This window comes from Natrix helvetica (genome assembly GCF_964273705.1).
Source record: "Natrix helvetica genome assembly, chromosome: 9".
NCBI lineage: Eukaryota > Metazoa > Chordata > Lepidosauria > Squamata > Natricidae > Natrix > Natrix helvetica.
This window is the reverse complement of record NC_138560.1, coordinates 3,372,821-3,382,852: the sequence shown is the minus strand read 5'-3', so window position 1 is coordinate 3,382,852 and position 10,032 is coordinate 3,372,821. Positions and strand designations below refer to the sequence as shown.

At 49.9% G+C, this 10,032-nt stretch overlaps 1 protein-coding gene across 1 annotated transcript; it reads left to right on the top strand.

Annotated features, from left to right (window-relative positions):
• Positions 1-7,871, top strand: CCDC97 (coiled-coil domain containing 97). The gene is made up of 5 exons (XM_081962742.1): positions 1-104; positions 1,587-2,531; positions 4,124-4,378; positions 5,312-5,441; positions 6,576-7,871. The coding sequence occupies exons 2-5, from the start codon at positions 1,691-1,693 to the stop codon at positions 6,718-6,720; spliced, it is 1,371 nt and encodes a 456-aa protein (XP_081818868.1). The 5' UTR covers positions 1-104; positions 1,587-1,690; the 3' UTR covers positions 6,721-7,871.
• Positions 7,872-10,032: the final 2,161 nt, after the last annotated feature.

Genomic DNA, 10,032 nt, shown 5'->3' with positions numbered 1-10,032 from the left:
CTCGGAGAGAGCTGGTTCGACTTGATTTACCTTCCCCCGCGAAGAGGGCCAGCGGCAAGAGGTCGAAGAAGGAGCGGGATGAGCCTCAGGAGCCGTTTCCAACGGTGAGTTTCCGTCCTGGGCTTCCACCCCACCCCACCCCACCCCTCTTTGGTGAGGTGGTTGCCCTGGAAAGGCGTCCCTTCCTTTGGTAACGACCCCCATCTGCTCCCCTTGGGGTCCTCCAGAGCGCTTGGCAGTAGGAATAACAAGAGTTGGAAGGGACCTTGGAGGTCTTCTAGTCGAACCCCCCCCCCCGCTCAGTCAGGAAACCCCACAAATGGTTGTCCAATCTCTCCTTAAAAACCTCCAGTCTTGGAGCATTTACAACTTCTGGTGGCAAGTCGTTCCACTGGTTAATTGTTTAACCTGTCAGGAAATTTCTCCTTAGTTCTAGGCTGCTTCTCTCCTGGATTAGTTCCCATCCATTCCTTCAGGTGCTTTGGAGAATAGCTTGACTCCCTCTTCTTTGTGGCAGCCCCTCAAATATTGGAAGACTGCTATCATGTCAACCTTCGTCCTTCTTTTCATTAAACTAGACATGTCCAGTTCCTGCAACCGTTCTTCATATGTTTTAGCCCCCATTCCCCTAATCCTCTTTCTTGCTCTTCTCTGCACTCTTTCTAGAGTCAGGGATAGAAATAGAATAACACAGTTGGAAGGGACCTTGGAGGTCTTCTAGTCCAACCCCCTGCTTAGGCTTCCTGCTTCACTACAACCACTACACTACACCACTTCAGACAAATGGTTATCCAACATCTTCTTTAAAAATGTCCAGTGTTGGGGCATTCACAGCATTTTTCCATTGATTAGTTGTTCTAACTGTCAGGGAATTTCTCCTTAGTTCTAGGTTGCTTCTCTTGTTGATTAATTTCCACCCATTGCTTCTTGTCCTGCCCTCAGGTGCTTTGGAGAATACCTTGACTCCCTCTTTTTTGTGGCAGCTCCTGAGATATTGGAAGACTGCTATCAAGTCTCCCCTGGTCCTTCTTTTCATTAAACTAAACATATCCAATTCCTGCAACCGTTCTTCATATGTTTTGGCCTCCAGTCCATCGGGGTGATATGGAGCCACATTAGAGATTTTGTCCAGCTGAGGCCCTTAAATCTGAATATCTGGACATGTGCTTGGAGGGGATCCAGAGCTTCTTAAGGGATGGTGGAGTGGCCCTCTGGCTCACATCTGTATCACTGGGGAAGAGGCAGCCAGGCTCTTCCTCCCTCCACTGGGTAGTCATTCTGTCTTTTCCATTACATTAAAGTGTCCGTTTTAAGATATCAACATCATTTTGGGTCTTCCTTCCAAAATGTGCAGCCATTGAAATAATTCATTGAAATAATGTTGAGTTTGTCTTCTCTCTCATTTAACTCTGCTTCACAGAACGCCTCTTGGGATTCATGCCAAGCTTATTTGAATTTATTTCTGAGCCACAGTCTTGGGGTTATCCCAGTACAGTAGATGTTATTCCCTCTCTTGGGTGAGGGGGTCGGGGGGGCATTTGATATCTATTTGATTCAATGTTGTAAAAATGATTTTCACTTTCTAGGTGTTGATTCCCTAAGAGAGAAAAAAGGGGAGGAAGCCAGTCGCTGATCTGCCCAGAGAGCAGAGAGCAATTTTCCAGCCAAAATCAAGGCAAGAAATCACAATATGGAAATTCCAGCAAGCAAAGATTGCCCTTCGCAGAGCAACAGAGGTTCTGATAGGTCTTGCCGAGCGTTTCCTGGTGATGTAGCCTCAGATATGTGCAGCTTTGGAACTGTTGGCAGTTCCCCTAGGGGTCACACGTATTGGGGGGAAGAAATGTCAGGAGTCCCAAATTCACACAGCTATTCCCTGAGCAGGAAAGGAACATTTCAATCGCCTTCACGCAGGGAGGAGGACTCTTGGCATCCAGGCCAAAATTCTTCGGTGGACAAACACAGGTCCAAAATGGGGCCGTCTCTCTCCTGCTGCTGGGCTGGATTAAAGGCGGAAAACCCAGCCACAACTAATGGGAGCAAGGCTGCCCAAGATTTTAACCAAGACGCTGAAAAACCGGGGGACTTGGATGCTGAAAGTGGCACCCCTAACACAGAGGAGACCTCCAACGACAAACGGTCACCTTACAATGATGGAAATTTTAAGTCCTCTGGTTCAAATGTGGTCCTTGATAGTCCCATGGAAGAGGAGGACTCCGCTGTGCTTGCCATGTTCCACACTGTGGCTAACAGCCGCTTAGCGGTCCAGAGCCAACAAAAGGATGAACCAGATTTTACACCAGCCCAGAAATTGGGCATTTTACGGAATTTATACCACGCCAAGCCTCTGATCTTCCTGGAGCGCTTCCGAACAGTCCTGCGCGAAGAACATTTGCCCTGTTTCTACCATCTCTCTGGCAATTATGAGGCAGATTTTTACTGCGCCGAGGTCCGCAAAGCAAATCTGGGCAAAACCCTGCACACTAGGGTGAAGAACAAGCGCTACGCAGCTTTGCAACAACTCATCAGAGGTACTGGGGCACTGAGTGGTTTTTTTGGGGTGGGGGGGGAAATGGGTTTACAGTTTGTTTAAAAGTCAACCTGTGGATTGACAGATTTATGGACTAAGGAGAAGGACCAGCCACCATTTTAGCAGCATAACTTCCAGGTGTTCATATGCAAACATTGCTGATCTATTCTTAGTGCAATGACTGCAATGAGAGGACTAAGTTCATTCGGCATAGTTCTCCAACTTAGACAGAGACCACATGCCCACAATATATTAGCTACTTGTTTCGCTTGTTTGTGGTTCCTCTTATTTTGCTAGTTAGTAGTTCCGTTGTGCAAAGACAGAAATTGGAGTTTGCTCTGTAACTAAGCCAGAGGGAGGGAGGGGGGAGAGAGAGAGAAAGAAAGAATGCATGAATGTTGGGTGGATGGATATAGTGATAAGTTGGTGAGTGGATGACCATGGACGGACGGACAGACAGACAGAATTAATTAATTATTTCTGGCAATAATTGTCCCTAGATTGCTTTTCAAGGCATCTCAGAAACTCCAGTTGGCATAAAATGCAGCAATCAGGCTGCTGCCTGGTTTTTGCCAAGTAATAAATTTCACTTTTGAAGAGTAATGCCTATAGAGGAATTTAGTTTTGAGAAGAAAGCGAAGAGGGAAAAGGTAGTTTTGCGTTTGTCATGCATAGTAAGCTGTCTAGAACCTTGGGATTGAGCTGATGTTGCAAACCATTGGAATAAACAAGATTGTAATAAATGCCGTTATTTCCTTCGCCACGAGGAGGCTGGATCAGAGGCTGCGTGGGTCTTCGTGGCAAATGGAATTAGATTTTTCTTTTTAAAAAGACAGGGCAAGAAGACCTGTCAACTATTCTCCAGGTGTGCAGTAATTTTGCTGCTCTTATCTTGGATTGAACTATAAGGCAGCTGTTCTATTACTGTCTAGGCTGCATATGATGGATGTGTGTTAGAGAGAGGGGGGAGGGAGGGAGAGAGAAGAGAGAGGAAAGGAGAGAGAGAAAGAGAAGATAAGCGAGAGGGAGTGGAGAGGGAAGGAGAGAGAAAGAAGAGGAGAGAGAGAGAGCAAGAAGGGAGAGAGAGGAGAGGGAAGGAGAGAGAGAAAGAAGATAGAGGGGGGGAGAGGGAAGGAGAGAGAAAGAGAAGATAAGTGAGAGAGAGTGGAGAGGGAAGGAGAGAGAAAGAAGAGGAGAGAGAGAGCAAGAAGGGAGAGAGAAGAGAAGGAAGGAGAGAGAGAGAAAGAGGAAAGGAGGGAGAGAAAGAAAAGATAGAGAGGGGGGAGAGGGAAGGAGAGAGAAAGAAGAGAGAGAAAGAGCAAGAAGGGAGAGAGAAGAGAGGGAAGGAGAGAGAAAGAAAAGGAGAGAGGCAGAGAGAGAGCAAGAAGGGAGAGAGAAGAGAGGGAAGGAGAGAGAGAGAAAGAGGAAAGGAGAGAGAGAAAGAGAAGATAGAGGGGGAAAGAGAGAGAGAGGGAAGGAGAAAGAGAAAGAAGAGGAGAGAGGCAGAGAGAGAGCGAGAAGGGAGAGAGAAGAGAGAGAGGAGAGAAACCAATGTGCCAGGCTCACAGACCCCCCTCTCCCCATTCCTTGCAGGTGGGGAATATTTCAGCGATGAGCAAATGAGGGGCCGGGACCCCCTCCTCTATGAGCAGTACATTGGACAGTATCTGAGCGATGAGGAGCTGCAAGAGCTGGGCCATTGTAAACTGGAGGCTTCCTGCTCCCTCTCGGGCATCCTCCTAGAGTCCTATCAGGAGAAGGTCATCCAGCAGCGGCTGCTGATCCAGCAGGAGCAGGAAGAGGCCTGCCAAGAAGAGGAGGAGGAAGACAGTGACCAAGACAGCAAAGGTGGGTGAAATGAGGAAGTAGGATCTAGTGGTTGGATCTCAAAGGGTCAGGGCCCTGAGAGCAGCCAAGTTGCTTCAAAGGGAGAATAAGTGGAGAACCTGCGGCTTTGCAGGGAAATGGGGAGTAATGGATAGGATTTAATTCAAAATTACATTAATTTCTAAATTAAATACAATTTAAATCGATTCCCTATTGTCTCCTAAACTGCCAGGGAGGATTTCTGTCTCCCTCAATATTAGTGGAAGCTGCCTCTACTATCCGGAGTAGTAGGAGAGGCAGTTTGATCTAGTGGTTAAGGCACAAATCAGAGGACAGTGAGTTCTAATCCTGCCTTCCTTAAGCATGAAAGCCAGCTGGTGACTTTAGGCTAATCACCGGGATGTGCTGAGTTCTAGTCCCACCATGAAAGCCGGTTGGGTGACTTTGAGCCAATCCCCAGGAGACGGTGAATTCTAGTCCCGCCTTAGGCCTGGAAGCCAGCTGGGTGGTTTTGTCAGTCAGTCTCTCAGCCCAACCCACCTCACAGGATGGTTGTGGGGAAAATAGGAGGAGAAAGTGTGTTGCGGTGGCCTAGAGGTGTTGCTCTCGCCTCACAGTCAGGAGGTTGTGAGTTTGATCCTAGATAGCGGCAGATATTTCTCTCTCTGGGCACACTGAGAATATCTCTGCTGAACAAAACTCCATACTGGCGACAGGAAAAGCATCTGGCCATTAAACGACTCTGCTAGCTCCATTCAGTTGCGCAGACAAGGGATTATGGGGTCATTAAAAGATAAAGCTGTGTCAGATATGTTCATCACCGAATATCCCGCCTGATAAAGTTGGAATATAAATAAAAGTTAAGGAAGTTGTATGAAAACAGAGAAAGGCGGCTTGTCCCCAGGCCTGGAAGAGGCACACTGAGCATCCCTCCTCCTGTTCTTCCCTCCTTAGACCAGGATTTTAACCCTGATGCAGACGAATGGGTCCCCGATGTGGAGGAGAAGGCTTTCCTGCGGGAAGAGTTCACGAGCCGTATGTACCAGCGCTTCCTGGAGGGCAAGGATATGGACTTCGATTACAGGTAAGGGCAGGACTCGGGACACGACAGATCCCTGCACACCTAACACTAAGCTGGATTTATGGGTTGGGCAAGAGAAGCCCAGGTAAGCGAGCTCGTACATTCCCCACTTCTGACTTACTAGCGCTCAAAATGTCACAACTTGAAGAGTGGCCTGATGGGAACAGAACAGAATGGAATAGGACAGGACAGAACAGAACAGGACAGAATAGGAGCAGAAACAGGACTAGGACAGGACGGGAATAGGAATAGGAGGAAGTCGGATTCACTTAACAACCGGGTTACTAACATATTAACTGTTGTGATTCACTTAACAACGGTGGCAAGAGGTCTACAATGGGACAAAACTCACTTAACAAATTCTCACTTAAGAGCATATATTTTGGGCCTAATTGTGGTGGTAAGTCGAGGACTACCTGTATGTGACAGTTACACAGGCCCTGGGGTCACGGGATCGGCAATTGTGACTTTCCCAGCTGGCTTGTGACACGCAACGTTGATGGAGAACGCCTTATTTGCTTCACGACCGCATGAGTCACTTAACAACCGTAGCATTTGACTTCGCAATTGTGTCACGAAAGGTCACAAAATGAGGCAAAAAACTGACTTGCTTAGCGACGATGATTTTGGGCTGAATCAGGGGTGGGTTTCAAACATTATAGCAAGGGGTTTTCTGCCCTGTTGCTGGGTGGCCGTGGCCTCGTTGGCCTCCTGCACCACGGCAGAGGGGCGTTTTTGCCCACCCTGGGCTCCAGAGGCTTCCCTTGAGCCTCCGGGAGGGTGAAAATGGCCTCTCCAGGCTCTGGAGGCTGGAAATGAGCCCGTTTTTGCCCTTCCCAAACTTCCGGTAGGCCTGTTTTTCGCCCTCCCTGATCCTCTGTGCGTGCCCTGCACTTACCGGTGTCCAAGGCGGACCGCCTGGGGACTCCTAGGAAGGGAGGGGTGGGCAGGGCCAGCCAGCAGTGGGCTTTGGGGGTTCTCCGAACTGCATAGAATCTTAGAGGTTCTCCCGAATCCCTGCGAACGCCCAGAAGCCCACCCCTGGATTGTCATAAGACAAGGACGCCCTATGGTGAAACGCTGAACCCTTTTCCACTCTCTCCTTTATCCCCTGCCTTCCCCCTCCTCCTCCCTCAGTGAAGTCGACGAGAATCCAGAGTTTGATAACCTCGACATTGTCTCGAGAGACGAGGAAGAGCGCTATTTCGACGGCGAGGAGCCCGAAGTCGCCGACGGTATGGAAACAGCTGAGACGGAAGGAAGACTTGAGTTCCTGGGATGAAGGTGAAGGCCCCGGGGCACTGCTGATGACCGAGCAGGGAAGCGTACATGGGCGGGGAAATTAGCACCTTGCTTCCTGAATTCTTCTGAGCCCCCAGTAGGAAAAAGATGGGGGAGAACAGAGAGCTCTCAGAAAACCGGTGTGTGTTTGACGTGGCCCAGGACATCTCATCCCTTGATTTGGACACACCCGTTGTGGAGATGCCAGCATGTTGCTTCCTTGTGTCTGCCTTTTCCCCTTGATTTGTAAATCGGTGTTTCTCAACCTTTGGCTACTTTAAGGGGGGGGTTGGACGTCAACTCCCAGAATTCCCCAGCCAGCATGGGAGTCCCCTCTTCAAGCGGCCAAGCTTGAAACACTATTTTAACTACTGTATTTTAGGGGGTATAAGATGCACTCCCCCCCCCCAAGAGGGTGAAAATGCGTCTTACACACCGAATGTACTCCCATTCGCTGGCCCCCACCCTTTAGCCTCTGCCTCCAAGCAATTTGCCTCCTTGCAGCAAACCGGAAACGGCCTGTTTCAACACAACCTGATTAGCACAAGCGACAGATTGTCGGTTGGATCGGCCTCCCAACCATCAGCGGTTTCAGGCTGCAGGGATTGCCATAGCCTATGGATGCCTCTGCACGCACCTTTTCGGTCTCCGCATCCCATTTTTGGCCTCTGCGCGCCCCGTTTTTGACCTCAAATGCACCCCCTTTTCCACCCATTCCGATCCCCGCTGCCCCAGAACAGGCGGGAAATGGGGTGCACGGAGGCTGAAAATGGGATGCGGAGGCCGAAAATGGGGCGCGTGGAGGCGGCAATAGGCTAGGGCAATCCCTGCAGCCTGAAACAGCTGATGTGGGGAAGCCACAATCAGCTGCTTGTGCTAACAGGCTGTGCTGTAAGTGAAACAGGCTGTTTGCTGCAAGGAGGCAAATTGCTGGGAGGCAGAAGCAGATTTCCCCCCCTTATTTTCGTCCCCAAAAGCTAGGTGCGTCTTATACTTCGAAAAATACGGTAATCAGTCCCCATTAGAGACAGATGCTGGCTCTCGCCCCAAATCAAACATCCCGCCGTCCCCTCCAGTGTTCTGCATATTCAGTGGCGAATTGGGTGCAATTCTCCAGCATTCAGAGGCAAACAATAAAACCGTTAAATCAGGGTTGGCATCATTTAGCAATTTTTTTCAGAACTCACAGGGAAGTTCGCCGCTTCCCTTTGCTCCCAAGGATTGAAGTTAAAAAAAATGTTGTACACCACGCAGTCTCTGCCTCTAAAGGCTGGCGGATGAGAAAAGAGAAGGGGGACGACCAAAATGGAAGTCACTTTTAGAATTTGCACTAATTAATTCTGTAAGTAGAAGAGTCAATTTGGTTAAGGCACCCGTTTAGAAACCGGGAGACAGTGACGAAAACCTCCTGGATGACCTTGCAACAATCACGAGGTGATGGTGAGTTCTAGTTCTGAGACACGAAAGCTGGCTGGGTGACTTTGGGCCAATCACCAGGCGATGGTGAGTTCTAGTTCTGCCTGAGACACGAAAGCTGGCTGGGTGACTTTGGGCCAATCACCAGGCGATGGTGAGTTCTAGTTCTGCCTGAGACACGAAAGCTGGCTGGGTGACTTTGGGCCAATCACCAGGTGATGGTGAGTTCTAATTCTGCCTGAGACACGAAAGCTGGCTGGGTGACTTTGGGCCAATCACCAGGTGATGGTGAGTTCTAGTTCTGCCTGAGACAGGAAAGCTGGCTGGGTGACTTTGGGCCAATCACCAGGCGATGGTGAGTTCTAGTTCTGCCTGAGACACGAAAGCTGGCTGGGTGACTTTGGGCCAATCACCAGGTGATGGTGAGTTCTAGTTCTGCCTGAGACAGGAAAGCTGGCTGGGTGACTTTGGGCCAATCACCAGGTGATGGTGAGTTCTAGTTCTGCCTGAGACAGGAAAGCTGGCTGGGTGACGTTGGGCCAATCACCAGGTGATGGTGAGTTCTAGTTCTGCCTGAGACACGAAAGCTGGCTGGGTGACTTTGGGCCAATCACCAGGTGATGGTGAGTTCTAGTTCTGCCTGAGACAGGAAAGCTGGCTGGGTGACTTTGGGCCAATCACCAGGTGATGGTGAGTTCTAGTTCTGCCTGAGACAGGAAAGCTGGCTGGGTGACTTTGGGCCAATCACCAGGCGATGGTGAGTTCTAGTTCTGCCTGAGACACGAAAGCTGGCTGGGTGACTTTGGGCCAATCACCAGGTGATGGTGAGTTCTAGTTCTGCCTGAGACACGAAAGCTGGCTGGGTGACTTTGGGCCAATCACCAGGTGATGGTGAGTTCTAGTTCTGCCTGAGACAGGAAAGCTGGCTGGGTGACTTTGGGCCAATCACCAGGTGATGGTGAGTTCTAGTTCTGCCTGAGACAGGAAAGCTGGCTGGGTGACTTTGGGCCAATCACCAGGTGATGGTGAGTTCTAGTTCTGCCTGAGACAGGAAAGCTGGCTGGGTGACTTTGGGCCAATCACCAGGTGATGGTGAGTTCTAGTTCTGCCTGAGACACGAAAGCTGGCTGGGTGACTTTGGGCCAATCACCAGGCGATGGTGAGTTCTAGTTCTGCCTGAGACAGGAAAGCTGGCTGGGTGACTTTGGGCCAATCACCAGGTGATGGTGAGTTCTAGTTCTGCCTGAGACAGGAAAGCTGGCTGGGTGACTTTGGGCCAATCACCAGGCGATGGTGAGTTCTAGTTCTGCCTGAGACAGGAAAGCTGGCTGGGTGACTTTGGGCCAATCACCAGGCGATGGTGAGTTCTAGTTCTGCCTGAGACAGGAAAGCTGGCTGGGTGACTTTGGGCCAATCACCAGGTGATGGTGAGTTCTAGTTCTGCCTGAGACACGAAAGCTGGCTGGGTGACTTTGGGCCAATCACCAGGTGATGGTGAGTTCTAGTTCTGCCTGAGACAGGAAAGCTGGCTGGGTGACTTTGGGCCAATCACCAGGTTTGTAAGAGCAGCTTACAAAGGTTTTAACCTGGTTGGAAGCAAGGTGTCTGTAAGTGAGCAAGGGGAGTTTTCCGCGGCTGCCTAGCAGTTGTCCGCTTACAACAACCCAGAGGACTGGCAAAATCCCAGCCCACCCATCTCTGTCAGCTGAGATCACAGCCCTAAATCTAGGCTTAGTGAGTCCTGGTTTCTGAAACCCCATCATTGTCAGCTGCTTTGGATGGTGACGGCCAGGAGGGGGCAGCAAATCTCTAATAAAAAAATCTGGCTTAAGTTCGGTTTGGAAAAATTCAGGGGGGGAAAAAACCTCTTTCCAATTTGGTGTGAGAGGTCAGATGG

Excerpts from the sequence above, each read along its gene's own strand:
- CCDC97 (XM_081962742.1), top strand. The coding sequence starts at position 1,691 with ATGGAAATTCCAGCAAGCAAAGATTGCCCTTCGCAGAGCAACAGAGGT. Across the intron at positions 2,532-4,123 it reads TTTGCAACAACTCATCAGAG|GTGGGGAATATTTCAGCGAT; the intron begins GTACTGGGGCAC and ends CATTCCTTGCAG. Across the intron at positions 5,442-6,575 it reads GATATGGACTTCGATTACAG|TGAAGTCGACGAGAATCCAG; the intron begins GTAAGGGCAGGA and ends CTCCTCCCTCAG.